Source organism: Populus nigra, chromosome 17, assembly GCF_951802175.1.
Source record: "Populus nigra chromosome 17, ddPopNigr1.1, whole genome shotgun sequence".
Classification (NCBI taxonomy): domain Eukaryota; kingdom Viridiplantae; phylum Streptophyta; class Magnoliopsida; order Malpighiales; family Salicaceae; genus Populus; species Populus nigra.
In genome coordinates, this window is record NC_084868.1 from 7,700,980 (window position 1) to 7,715,754 (window position 14,775).

Sequence of the window (14,775 nt, forward strand, 5' to 3'; positions counted from 1 at the left end):
TTATCAAATAAATGGAGATGGTGAGATTCGAACTCGAGACCATTTGGTCATTAAGACTCTGATACCATGTCAAAGAACCATCTCAACCCAAAAGCTTAAGCTATTAGGTGAAGTCCTAGGATATGATTTATATTATTCTCTAACAAACAATACACACAATTTTAGAAATATAAAAACATATTAGAGATTTATCAGATTATATATATATATATATATATATATATATATATATATAAGAAAAATCATGAAGTAAAGGCATAGTTTTTAAACCCGGCCCGGTCCAAGGCTCGGGTTCCAGGTTTCGACCGGGTCGGCCGGGTCAATCCCTATTTTTAAAAAAATTCAAAACGGTGTCGTTTTAGTAAAAAAAAAAAGTCAACAGGTTGCAACCGGGTTTTTGACCGGGTTTTGCCAGGTCAACCGGGTCACACCGAGTCATGACTTTTCCTATTTTTTCTTCAACCCGGTCCGGTTCCAACCCCGAGTCAGCCGGGTCTTGGGTCGACCCGTCGGGCCAGGTTTCAAAACTATGAGTAAAGGTATTTCATATGTCATTTATGTATGTTAATTTCTAACACCTACATTCACTTGACATGGAGATAACTACCACATCAACGTATTTATATTAATTATTTTATTTATAAAGCTAGATAGTGTGTTGTTTTTAATGTAGTCACACCACTATTCACCCTCTCATATTTTACTATGAATTACAATAATGAAATTTTTGATAATTTTTAATTTGGTCATCAAATTATTATTATTATTTTTGCATAATTAAGCTTAAATTATAGTCCAATTGCTTTTTTTGGGGGGTGAGGGTTGAATTGCAAGACAAGTTACTGAAATGCAATACACGGGTAATATAGGTGACACGTTTGAATTTGTCGGTGAAGTATATTTTCATCCCCTATATTTTTTTGTTATAAGGTGACCGATCCTTTGCATTTCTCAAATATTCATTTCGGTACTAAATTTTAATTTCATCATTTTTAAGTCTTTATTGGGTGAGAGGAGAGAGGCAATCATTGGAATCCGGTCTATAGAGAGAAAGGCATTAGATTTTTATTCGAAATGGTTCCATATGATAAGGGGAGTTTGAATTAGGTGTTTTGTTACCTTGAAAATACCTCATAAAGTAGATTTGAGCTAAAGAAGAAATTGGGTTCTAGGTTGATTCTTGGTTTTGGACCCTTTTTTTGTGTTTTTAAAGTTTAATGATGGGTTGAACAAGGTTATAAGAGTGTTTTCTAGGTGTTTGAGGTTGCAATTTAAAAGATAAAAATCGAGCACCTTGATTTTTCGACCACCACAATGGTTGAAATCTAGGTATGCTAGACAACGCGTTGTCATTTCTCTCAAATTGAATTGGTAGGACAATCCCTATTATCTTTTTTTTTAAAAAAAAAAAAGGGGCTCGCGTATTAGGCCTGGCCTTATTCTTTGCTCTTTTTTTTTAGAAATTTTTTTAAAATAATATTTAAATTTGTATTTTACTTCTCTGTGATTTTCCTCTATTTTTTTTCTCTTTTAAATAGTGATTAGTTTTTAATTATATTGGATTTTTAAACATTTTTAAGAGATTCGTATTATTCATTTGTAGTTTTTTTAATATTTTTTTAATATTAAAAAAATAAAAATAAAAAATATTTATTTATTATGATATTTTTAATATGTACTAATTTTTTCTTTTGATTTTATCCATTAAAGAGCTAGATTGAAAGATTTCAAGAAAATCAATCTGATTAGCAACGAAATGCTAGTCAATTGACTAGTCAAAAACTAATTGATGTATATGATTGATCAAATTTTATGAATAAAAGTACTCAAATGAAAAAAAGTAAAGATATACAAATAGAAAAATGATAAGGTAGAAGTACTTCATACAGTAGTATCCTTATGAAAAAAGAAAAATATTAAAATAATATCAACTTGAACCTACTTGACAAAGAGTTGACTGCCGCATCAACATTCAATGATATGGTAATTGATTGATCAAATTTCTTGAACAAAATACTCTAATAAGAAAATTGTGTGGGTACTCAATAATAATAACAATAACAATAATAATAATGAAATTCCAGTAAAAAAAGGTTTCCATATGTATGTTGCGATTTCATTGCCCAACAATTAACTCCTAATAATAATAATAATAATAATAATAATAATGAAATAAAAAGTAGGATGATTATAGCTACCAATCCTGCTTGGCAAGTTAAACCCTCCAAAATATATCAGGGTTCAAGAGGGAGAAGGGGAATTAAGTAGAGACAAAGGCTTTTTTGGAAAGCCTGGAATAATGAAAAGTGGCTGTAGCTACTGCCGACTAGTATTCTGAAAGGTACAATGAGCTTACTTATGCGAGAGCAGAGCAGAGCAGAGCAGAGCAGAGAATAGAATAGACGACTACAGTCATAGAGTGCCTGACCTCTCCTCAACTTTTATCGCAGGCGTCCTCGCTGTCCTGCAAAGCCGAGGAATCCGCATTTTTCTTCAAACTAGGCAGGCAGCCATTTGAATGAACATCACGTTTCTAAACCGTCCAATCAATTATAATTTTATGTCGGTTTCCAACCATTACATCAATTAATAGACTGTTTTAAGGAACAGCTAGACATTCCAAAAAACAATCGGATAGTATCCCAAAATGGTTCGATTGTTTTGAGAAACGGTTGGATTGTTTTGATTATTGTTCTATTTTTAAAAATCTTGTGTTTTGAGGCTGAAAAAATTTATAAAATAATAATTTTTGTTAATCTATAATTTATTTTATTTTATGATGTATAGATTTAAAAATTTTATAATTTTAAATAAAATTTTGACAGGGTTTCCTCTATATAGAAACTATACCCAAATTTTTATCCAGTTTAAAAAAATATGCAAACAACCACAGTAACTTCAATCAACAAATTCTCACATTTTATAATCACAGGTAGCCCTAAAAATACAAAATTATATATATATATATATATATATATATATATATATATATATATACATGGAAAATGAATAAAAAATAATTCAATAATACAATATTCAAGTAATCCTAAAATATATAAACATAACTCATCTATCTATCTACGTCTACATCGTCTACTAGATGAACTGAGCTCAGTAATATCACAACTATATTTAGCTCTTGCACTTGCCATAGTAGCCTTGTCCTCTGCTATAGCAACATCAAGAGTCAACATTTCTTTAAAGATATCAACTCCAGTGCGACAAATATTTAACCACTGGGACATAACAATGTGAACTTTTCTTTCTTTATGAGTATTACGAAGATAAGATGCAACCTCTTGACCCTCCCATAGCATGAAGCCAACCTAATATTAATAAAACATTAACATTAAATTAAAAGATCAATACATAAAACCTAACATTTAGCAAATATTAATTATGAAAAGATTTGGTTACTAATGAGATTTTGAATTTGCTAGGCATATTGGTCATACTACATGTATCCAGGTGAAGAAACCTTCTCAGGATCTGAAGTAATAACCCGACATGTGATACTCATATATCAAATCATATATTCCTCATATCGCCTAAACAAATGTATGCCATCAACACTAATGAGTGATCTACAGTACTTGAAACCTTAAATATAAGATCCAAATGACCAAAACACTCTCCTAAAAACTATTGTACGATAATCAATATTTCCTTTATGCTTCTAATCAACAATTATTCCAGGATTTGATTCTTTTATTGCCAACAACAACCTAGGTAATTTTTCAAAAGATTCCTCGTGTGAACCAAAAAGATGCTCAATGACCTTCTATTTTGCAACTCATGCTTTGTCATATGAAATTTTATACTTGTAATGCAATTTTATTTCATCTTGCATGCTTGTAACCATTATTGAAAGCTTATTCATCACAAGGGTTGATATAACATTATCAATAAAATTTGCATCAAACTGACAATGATTTTTTTTTTTTACAAAAGTCGAAACACATGTGTGCGACCCGTTTAACTTTGCTATCTCAAATGAATTTGACCTGTTATAATATCCCCCACGTAAACATCACTTACATTCAAGTGCTTGCACATATTGTAATTGAACAAATATAGAGTTCAACCGTTATAATTAGTATTTAAGTGAATGTGTAATGTGGCATCATTTAACTGCATTAACCAATTCATTTTTACTAATGAATGTTTGTCTAACCTCCAATTCAGACCCTCTTGTCATACGTCTATAACTAAGTGCATAATCATTAGAAATAACAAAACTAGACCAAAAAGCATATCTAAATTTATAAGCAAGAGATATGATTTCCTTATCAACATCATCATCAACATTCACCATCACATTCGAGTCTAATGCATCATCATCCTTATTGTCACTAAGTTCAGAATAATCAAATCTATGTTGTTTAGCAAATGGATTATCAAACATAGTATCACCTATTATTTGCAGCAAATCATCTAACAATAAACTCCTTTTATCTCTACTAATTGAATTTGAAGGCCTAGCAGAAGTTGGGACACACACGGATTGTGGTCGACTACCCACATACAATATCATCATGTTCAAACCACTTTGGGTAAAAGAATTAATCGTGGTCTTAAAACTACTATTTCTCACAATCGGTATAGGATAATACTGATGTTCACCAATCTGACACTTCCAAGTTATTTCAACATCAATATCATTATAATTCCACCTAAACCATGACAAATGGTTTTTTTTTTATTTCTGCATGTGACATGCCTAAATTACAATTTAATAACAAATTGCTTTCACCATTATATGTGATATTACTGTTCACATTATAAATAATAATATCACCGTAATGACATAACATAAACATGTTATAAGATATTTTGTTAAAAAAAATCAGATTCTGGTTAATTTAACGTAATTATAACTAAATTACATTATCCTACCACTAATTGGCAAAATTCATATCAAATACAATCAAATTTCTAAAATTTAACGTTAAAGCAAATTCACCAATAATTAAATATAATTCATAGCAAATTAATATAATTCAAAGAAAATATCAAATTCGTAAACTTATCAACAATTCAATGGAACATGTAATTCGTCATGCAAATACCACATTCATGTTCTCTTGTATTAAATCATCAAGCGTAGTTAATTACATTATTAGTTGATTCCAATAATACAAACAAAATTCCTAATTCAAAAACTTAACATCAATTAAATGCAACACATAATTAATTGAATTAATTAATTCATAAGTAATTTATTTTATTTTCATGTTCAACTATATCAAATCAACCCTAATTTATGATATTCTTATCTAATTTAACATTAATTCAACAAATCTTAAATTCACTATAAACTATAAACTCAACCTAAACAATTATTTCATTCCAACCAAATCAAACATGAATTCATAGCAATGTAGTATATTTATCTTACTTGTAGGACTAGAAAAAGGATCGGGTAGTGGCAAAAATGGTGGCAACAAAGGTAACAAAGTATTTTTAACATAAAAACACCGAAGGATGCTTAGAAACTAGGATGAGTTTGATTTTTGTTTGTTTTAATGGAAAAATATAAGTGTTTGATGGGTTGTTTTAAAGAGAAATTAAGGGCATCAATGGTTTTAGAGAGAGAGAGAGAAAGTGAGAGAAAGTGTATGTGTGTGTTGTTCTTTGATCTGGAGAGTTTAAGTTTTTATTGATGTCACGCTTTTGAAGCATGACGTCTTAAGTTTTAATGTTTCAGAAACACAACATTTAACCATATTGTGCTTTTTAACAGCGTCATTTACTAAATTTCACGTTTCAGAAGCGCAACGTGATCAAACTATACTATTTTATCAAATGTTTTTAAAATGATATAATTTTATTATTTTTTATGTTTATTGTGCTAATTTTAAAAAATATCTCTTGCAAAGTTACAATGACAATCAAAGGTTTTTGCCCTTTTTTTTTCTTATGTTGAAATCACAATATTTTTTTTTATCTCAACTAATTGATTTCCATGTCCCCTTTTTTGTTTTTGCCCTCTATTTAAACTTATGGTTTTTCTTGTAAAATTGAATACAAGAGGGTTTGATTTAATTCGGTTTGAGAGTTTTAAAACGAGAAGTAGATAGACTTTACCACACAGACATGGGGGGAACTTGAATCTTTTGCTGATAAACCTGGTTTCGGCTTTTCTTGGGGTTGGGTTAGGGTAGAAGCTCTATCTTAGGGGCGGTTTGCTTTTATAAATACTATTATTTTTTTTGTTTAATTTTTTTTATGTTCTAAAATTATTTTGAAATACTAAGGTTAAAAAATAAATTTTAAAAATAAAAAAATTCATTTTATATATTTTTAAATAAAAATATTTTAAAACAAGGTAACTACCCAATTTTAGCAAAGCAATCACCCTATAGTCAAAGCTACGCCACGTGGAGTTTATACTGATCTGGAGAATTTAACCAGCTGAAAAATGAGAGGGAATAGATGCTGTGGTACACGAGGATCATCGCATGTACATGCATTATATGCGATGGCATGCATATTGATTTAAGTTTATACATTCATGCATGAAGCATCTGTAATACAAAATCAAGCTTCCTGGAGTTCTGCAGAAGAAGAGATTTTCATTCTCCTGTATTCAATCTCAAATGGTTATGCATTACGCACCTTGGTCACGAGGAAAACAAAAGCATAGACACGGCATATTTTGATGGGATTGCACTCGTCAATGAGGCAAAATTAATGAGATTTACTCATACCATCCATCAATGCCAATATTCTCCAGTTCAATATGATTTACAAGACAGAAGAAGGCAGAATATAATGATCCTTGTATGTAGAGTTTAACAGATGAACCCGACTAGCATTTTTGGCCTTTTGTTTGTTTGCCTACCCATTTCTTTCCTCTACATAAGAAAAGGTTCTGGATTATGGCTTGTACTAGACCATTCAGCTCCTACAGTAGAATTGAGAGATGTTGCTGGGGTTGGTAATTGGAGGAGAAAAACGATGGTGGAGGATTGTTGAACTTGGATAGTGAAGTTGACCAGCAGCTGCTGAAGGTGCCATAATTGCTGAAGAAGCGAATCCTGATGATGCTGCAGTAGAGAAGAGAGGCAGTGGATTTGCTCCACCACCATAAGGGCCTTGGATTTGCCTGGTCCAATTTGGAAAGGAATCTACTTCCATTCTCTTCTCTATTGCTCTTTCCTGCAAACATCATACATTGTCAATTATCAAACCAGTGAAAATCCTCTTCTTAATTTGCTATTTAGTGGAAACAAATCCATCAATTTCTGAATACTATCAATCAAATGGTTATCATGAAAATTTCTCCGACATCAAATTGGTATTATTCTGAAAACTAGATGAATAAGCAAAACTTTTCAAAGAAAAATAAATAACTGACATAAATTCTCAATTGCACTTTACAATATTCAGTAGGATTAAAAGTGTCCTGCTGGAAGGTTAATCAGCATATGATAATGTATCTTCGTGACAATCATGAGCATGGAGATCAGCATGATACTGTTATCTTTATGAGTGCGCTTAAAATATTCAGCAGGATGACAATGTCCTCCTACAAGGTTAATAAGCATGATAATGTATCTTTATGACAACGATGAACAGGGAGTTCAGCATGATACTGTTATCTTTGTGTGAGGTGTTTGCATGCATTTGTGTTCCCTAAATAAACTTGGAAAAACTAAAAGTGTTGCGTGAAATAAACTAGACTATTGAAATTACCTCATAGATGGGAAAGATTCGATGATTTATACCATCCCACATAGGAGGGTGAACAGATGTCACTCCAGGGCCATTCGGTAGTTGATTTTTCATTGTTGCAGAAACAGAGTTCAGAAACTGCCAAAGAACAATTTCCTTAAAGAGTAATAAAAAAACCTTTTCCAAAATCATCAACTCATCAAGTAAATCGTAGATATATAATCAAAGCTTTCTAGAACAAACACAGAGTACAACTTTGGCCTGAGAAAAATCCACATTGATTTCAATGGTACCTTTGGTGCCCTATCAGTAGACACGCCATCCCAGCCACCGTGGAAATAAAAGCCACCCATGTTGCTGTTTACCTTTAGGCTATCAGAAGCATCGGGAGGTGCAATTCCCAAGTTCAGGTCGAGATTTTGGCTGCCGTCTGTATGAGAAGTAATTGCTTGTAGATTGGCACAATAAAGGATCACTTGGAAAATTGAGAACTTTTTCTTTACAAAGATGATAAAAAAACAAAAAAAAAGAAGAAAAAAAAAAGAAGAGGAGATTCTAGCAATGAAAAATACCTCCACTGCTGGGCTCTGAAAGTATCTCCCCTTCATATTTGCTTGGCTCAAAGTTGGTAACTGCTTCCCTTCCATTACATTTAATGGCAGCCTTGTCATAAGCCCTGGTTACCAGAGAAAACGAACATCTCAAGTAAATTGAAACCGATTTGGTTGAGAGTCAAAGTCGAACTAAGACATTTAGTTTAAGAAAGATCCAATTCATGATCATTAGGACCTTGCAGCTTCTATCTCGCTATCGAATAGCCCAAGATAAATGTACCTGCAGGCAAGCAATGAATATTGCCCAATAAAAAACCAAGTTCCCAACTCTCACCACAAGCCTAAACATTTTAAGTTCTTAGTTCATTTCTCACTTCAATGTAAGAACACATGCATTAGTAAGCACTTTATGCAAATTATAAGATCAATGCAGTATAAATAGTAAGATTACTATCAGAACGCTGAAATAAATCAGCTGGGGATATGTTAAGGGAAGGAGTTTCTTACTTCTTTCCCAGGAACTGCCCCATACGAGCCTCCCATCGGCCACACTTGTGGAGCGTCACTCCTCTATATTTTGAGCTGCCCCTAGAGAATCCAGTGCTCTGACGCCGTAGAGTATGCACAAATTCTTCCTTTGTGAAACCACTCATCTGCATGTCAAGTAAAAACTCAATTAACAACTAATCACACTCGAGAGTCAAAAACCAAAACAATTAGAACCCAGTGAGTTACATCCACAACAATCCTCACCTGCTTAATGTCCTCATCATAATCACTAACGTTAAAGTTGATGTCAGCATCAACTCCACGGAACTTGATCGCAGCTCGATCATATGCCCTGAAATAAAAAAACCCGAAAAACACAAAATCCTCGATAACTTACATAATCACACTACATATCACAATCTAATCTCATTTATTATCATTGTTACCTAGCTGCAGCATGTGCAGTATCAAATCCCCCTACAAGAAACCAAACATCCAGATTCACAAAATAAATAAATACAAATTAGCGAGTATTAACTGTACCCCATAGCACCAAAGTATCAAAATTAACTTTAAAAAAAATCGAAAAATATTATCTCAAAATTACCCAAGTACACTTGCTTTCCACAATCCCTGCAAAACAACACAAGAAACAGAAAACCCAAATCACATTCAAAATTCCACAACCACCCAGTAAAAAATAATTAAATAATTAAGAGATAATCAGAGTAATTAAGCAACTAATTAATAAACGAGTTGAAATAACTAACCAAATATGAGATTCCCATCTTCCAGTTCTCCGATAAAACGTGACTCCTCTATACTGCGAGCTTCTCGACCTGGGCCCACGCCGACTCTTTTTCACGGGCTTTTGTTGTCGAGCCCCGATCCCCTGCTCCGGAGGACCACCATAATGCCTGGACCCACCGAGATCCACCGGCTGCATCTGCACCGTCGAAGAAGAGTTAGACTCTCCTCCTACATTCTTGGGCCCACACTCCACTGGAAAGAGCTGGATCGTTCGATCTCCACGGTCATCATGATCATTATTGTTAGAATAAACGGTCTTCTTGGAGCTGCTTTCATTTGACAAGATACTGAAATTGAGAGCAAAGACGTCGCCGTTGGAGCAAGAGTCCTCGTCACCACAGCCATCCGCATTGACTACAGAAGAAGAATTGAAGCTCCCAGAACTTTCCATTGGAGAGTTGGAAAGCTCTAGAATCTTCATCCTATTATTATTCTTCGCTGTCGTTGACAAGTCACCAGAACCCGCGGTCAAGTTAAGATCCAACATCATCGAGTCCCTTTCAACTCCAATTCGGCACCGTTTTAGCAGAGAGCAGTAGCGCAAGAACAGTATTAATTATTCAAGAGAGGAACATGGAGAGTGATGGATTGACGAAGGGTGTGAACAAGCCAGGCACGCACAGGACGATGAGAGAGGAGAGGGAGGAGGTGTCTTCTTTTTGCCGGCTAAGAGGTGGTTCTCATGTTTTTGCGAGGGAGGAAAGGGGAGAGGGCTTGCCTGGTGTCTGGAATATAAAATGGTTAATAGTTGGTTATGGTTATAATTGTGTGTTGGGGCTTGGTTGTTGGCTTGGCGGTGTTTGGCCAAAACAGAAAAAGGAGAGAGAGAGAGAGAGAGAGAGAGAGAGAGATGTGGATGGGACGTATGATACAGAAAGAGGGAACGCTTAGCTATATGCCATTTCGGATCAAAACATTAATCAAAGTTTTTCAGCTTTTTCTTTTTTGCTTTATATGCATAAATGGCGCGTGGTTCACATGAGATTAGGAAAGGGCTAATCCCTACTGTTTTATAATAGTTACGGATCCTTGTCAGCGCACCCTCCCATCTCGTGGTTCGATTAGCTCTGGAAAGGGCTTGTGTGTATGTGTTGTGGATGGGGGTCTCGGTGTGCACTGAGAGGAGCACGTGACAACTGACGGGAGGCCAGTGGTGGAAGGAAAAGTCAATGTGAGATGTTTTACTGTGTGGGTGTGCTTATGACTGTGAGGAGAGGCGGCCCCCGGGGGTAAAAGGGCTCACCTGGGCGACACTTGTTTGACAGGCGACTCCCTCATATATCGCGTGTTTTTTTCGTATTTTGTCACGACGAATCACGCTAATTTGACGGTCAAAAATTATTATTATTATTTTATTTATTTAAAAGAGAGAGAGAAGATTGCAGTCCTTTATCAAAGTGGAGTCCTCACTTTTGCTGCTAGATTTTTATGGCTTCCCTAAACGGACGCAAGACAAGCTGTCACGAAAACAATAATGAGATAATGGCGAATGGAACCTTTAACTATCCTCCTGTCCAACCAACGAATGGTCCACTCACCTCGTTTATTTCTCTTTACTTTACTCTTCTATTATTATTATTATTATTATTATTATTATTATACGCTGATTTCATTTATTAGACTAAAACGGAGTTGAATTATTTTTAAAAAATTTTTGCTTCCAACTAATTTTTTTATATTTTAAAATTATTTTAATATAATAATATTTAAAAATAATTTTTTAAAAATAAAAAAATAAAATGTTGATATATTTCTGAACGAAAAGTATTTTAAATAGTAATTATCACTACACTCTTAAACACCCTCCAATACCTTGTTTTAACATATTTCAACTTGTTTTTTTTTGTGTTTTTTAAATTATTTTTATTTTAAAAAATATTATATTATATATTTATTTAATGTTTTTCATATTCTAATACCAATTAAAGAATATTTTTAAAATATTACCGACCAGCTTTGACGGACTGAGATGGTACGATTTTTAAGGGTTTTTTTTTTAGAAAAAAAAACGGGAAACGGGGTTTCTTTTTCACCGGCCCAGAGTAAAGTAAAAAAAAAAAAAAGAGTGAGTGGGGGCCGGCTGAACAAATGATCCATTATAAAATTAGCAATTTGCATGTCGTGTCTTAGGTTTGAGAGGGCGATATCCGTACACGTCGTTAACTACCTAAAATGCCAGTTGTCTATGTTTTAATTTGTGGGCCAACTACTGAAGGCCCACTCCTCTAACCTCTCATTGGTTGTCGCTTGTGTTGATTTTTTTCTCTTCATAGTTCATACACCGTCATACTAGGCACCAAGCAAATAAATGTAAATAAAATAAATAAATAAATAAAATAAAAAATACGACAGGCCAATCATTGCTGGAGTTTACTTCTAATCCCATTGAAAGCATGGAGTTTCACCACAGTAATCCACACTCGAAACTCAATTTTGCCTTTTATAGAAACCAACAAATCAACTTTACATTGAAGAGTAAAATTATCCTTTTACATGGAATGCTAGATTTAATGGGGGTATATATGTCTTTTATGTTTTTTCTTACAACAATGCAATGATTAAAATAATTTTTTTAAAAAAATTATTTTAATTAAAGTATTGAGAATTTTATATACATTCTCATTTTTTTCACAATAAAATAACTCAAAAGCTTCTTTGTAGGAGAGATTTTGTCTTTTATTCTTGGTTTTTATTGCTATACATGTTTAATAACATGAGGGATAATTGATTTTTTGTAAATATAAAGTATTATTAAAAAAGTGATTGGCATGTGTCATGCATGCGATAGCGAATGGACGTTGTCCGAGCCCTTCAGGCAAAATATACAGCGGCGTCCAGCAGTTAAACGTCACTTTCCACGATGGTGTTGAAAGCGCACTAACATTCTCCTCTTATTGATACGGTTCATGCACGTCGCGACATGATGATTAGACTCCGATGAGTTTTTATATTCTCTTTTCTTTTTTCTCTCTTTTCTCCTGGTTAAAATATGAAGGGTCCTGCGATTTATTTTTAGAAAAATTACTCCTAGCATTTTATTTTCAGGTTAAACTTGCATTTGCTTATCAAGTTTTGAAAAATTATTGTTGGCATTCTAAACTTTGATACGCGAGTAACAATTTACATCCACTGTTTGGGGTGTCCAAAATAAATCAACAAAAATTACCTGATTATTTACAAGATTGTCATTATATTTCAATTAATGACCAAGAAACACGTGTTAAAATTATAAAATTACCTAATTACTTACAAAATTGTTATTATGCTCAAATAAAGTTGAGTGGTTAGCTTGAGTGGTGGAGATTGTGGCAATTTTGTGGAAGGGATGAGGAAGAAGAGGACACTAGTTTTTTTGTTAATTATTTAAACAATCAAGAAACTGTATTATATTTTTATTATTTTATCTCGTTTCATTGTCTCAAATTTCTATAACATGAAAATATTTTGTAAATATACTTCAAACCCTAAGATAAGTCAAAACTAAAATAAAAAAGGTGAATTTGACATTAGATTTTATTTGCTATTTTATTATTAGAAGTTAGATTGAATCTTTTTTTAAAGAAAAACCTATAAAGGAAATTGATAAAGTGAAAATTTCAGATTGAATTGAGCTTTTCATGATTGTATTTTCCATGACAACATCTTGAATTAAAACGTGTAAGCTTTGTCTCTTAACTTAATTGTTACTACAAAACCAAGTCCTTTATTAGAACCGGAAACCTTCTTATGCATAAATCGATAAATGTATGAGGAAAAATAATATAAAAAGAAGAGAAATAGAATGAAGGTTCATAGAGTGTGTGATTGAATAAATTGGCTCTGATTAATTATGAGTGACCTTATATGGTAATGAATGGCCATGAGTCGTGCGATTTCTTGCATAGACTTTTATTATAACTGATGTTATTGAATGAATTGTTGAATGTCTTGAATGGATTTGTGGTAGTTGAATTTTATCAATGTACTTGGTGACCCGAGATATTTATACACATTAGTTAGATAAATAAGTACTATAAGTGGAGATGTTGATGCTCATCATTGGTTGCAGTGCTTTGTTGCGCTATTAATAGAGAGGTGAGTAGTTGGTAGGTGCCTTTGAGATGACATATGATAGGAAATGATCATTGGCGAGAAATGAGGCGTCTTTGCTCTGCATGGAAAATTTATGAGTGATAACAACACCACTGAATGGTTTGAAGGTATGCAAGTACGCACTCTAACTTTTTGAAATTAATTTAATATATTTTTTAAAAAATATTTTAAAAAATAACTATTCCAAACACCCATACACTCTAACTTCTTGAAATTTTAAAATATATCAAGGTTTATTATGCATGAGGCGTTGGTATTAGACAGCCCAAAGTGAGTCAAGGACGGTATGCACCAAGATGGCTAGAAACTCTAGCCATTTAAACTTGGAAGAACTCAACGACTAGGATTATTATTATTATTATTATTATTATTATTGCACCATCAATAAATACAATAAAAATTAAAACCACAAGAGCAGAAGTGGAGCATGAATGGCTGTGTCGGGACAAAAATAATAGTTTGCTTTCTTGTAAGGTGGGCATAAATTATTGGACCGATGGAATCAGCTTCTTGGTGTATAATTTACAATATGGTCAGAGAATTTAGCCGAAAAGTGCAAAGTCTAAGGAACATCTTTGATTCTACTAATTCCAACAATGAAAGGCTACAGAGTACATACATATAAATATATATATATATTTTGACCCCCCATTATGCTTCTTTACTTTTTCTCCCCACTCTACTACTTTATTCTCTTTTGTATCCCCCACTTCTTCCTAAAAATATCTTCTTTCTTCGTATAAAATATATAGCGAAATGAATATTTTTTCTGCTAAAAAAATATTGAGGGTGAAACCTGTTTGTTTTTGTATTTTAAAAATATTTTTAAAAATATATAAAAATTTTTAATTTTTTTTGTTTCAAATTAATATATTTTTAATGTTTTTAGATTTTGATGTGTTGACATCAAAAATGATTTTTAAAAAATAAAAAAATATTATTTTAATATATTTCCAAGTAAAAAGCATTTTGAAAAACAATCGCAACCACACTCTTAAGATATTCAAATCATTTCATTATATTTATATGAAAAATACAAAAAACATAAGAAAAAATAACCTGAATTTAACCATATCAAAATATAAAAAGATAAAAAAATAAAATTAAAAGTCTATAAACTAATTCTAAAATAACTTTAATTTTATGAATGGTT

At 32.6% G+C, this 14,775-nt stretch overlaps 1 protein-coding gene across 4 annotated transcripts; it reads right to left on the minus strand.

Moving 5' to 3' along the window:
* Nucleotides 1-6,555: 6,555 nt before the first annotated feature.
* Nucleotides 6,556-10,390, minus strand: LOC133677388 (APETALA2-like protein 3). Of its 4 annotated transcripts, none has more exons than XM_062099419.1 (10): nt 9,491-10,390; nt 9,328-9,353; nt 9,167-9,197; nt 8,985-9,072; nt 8,739-8,884; nt 8,467-8,511; nt 8,250-8,353; nt 7,971-8,107; nt 7,699-7,815; nt 6,556-7,161 (listed from the first exon to the last, which is right to left on the minus strand). In XM_062099419.1, exons 1-10 carry the CDS (start codon nt 10,018-10,020, stop codon nt 6,901-6,903), a joined length of 1,485 nt encoding a protein of 494 aa, XP_061955403.1. In that variant the 5' UTR covers nt 10,021-10,390; the 3' UTR covers nt 6,556-6,900. The 4 variants fall into 4 exon arrangements, with proteins under 4 accessions (XP_061955403.1, XP_061955402.1, XP_061955405.1 ...); XM_062099418.1 differs by having other exon boundaries at nt 7,971-8,125; XM_062099421.1 differs by lacking the exon at nt 8,467-8,511.
* Between the last annotated feature and the right edge of the window lie 4,385 nt (nt 10,391-14,775).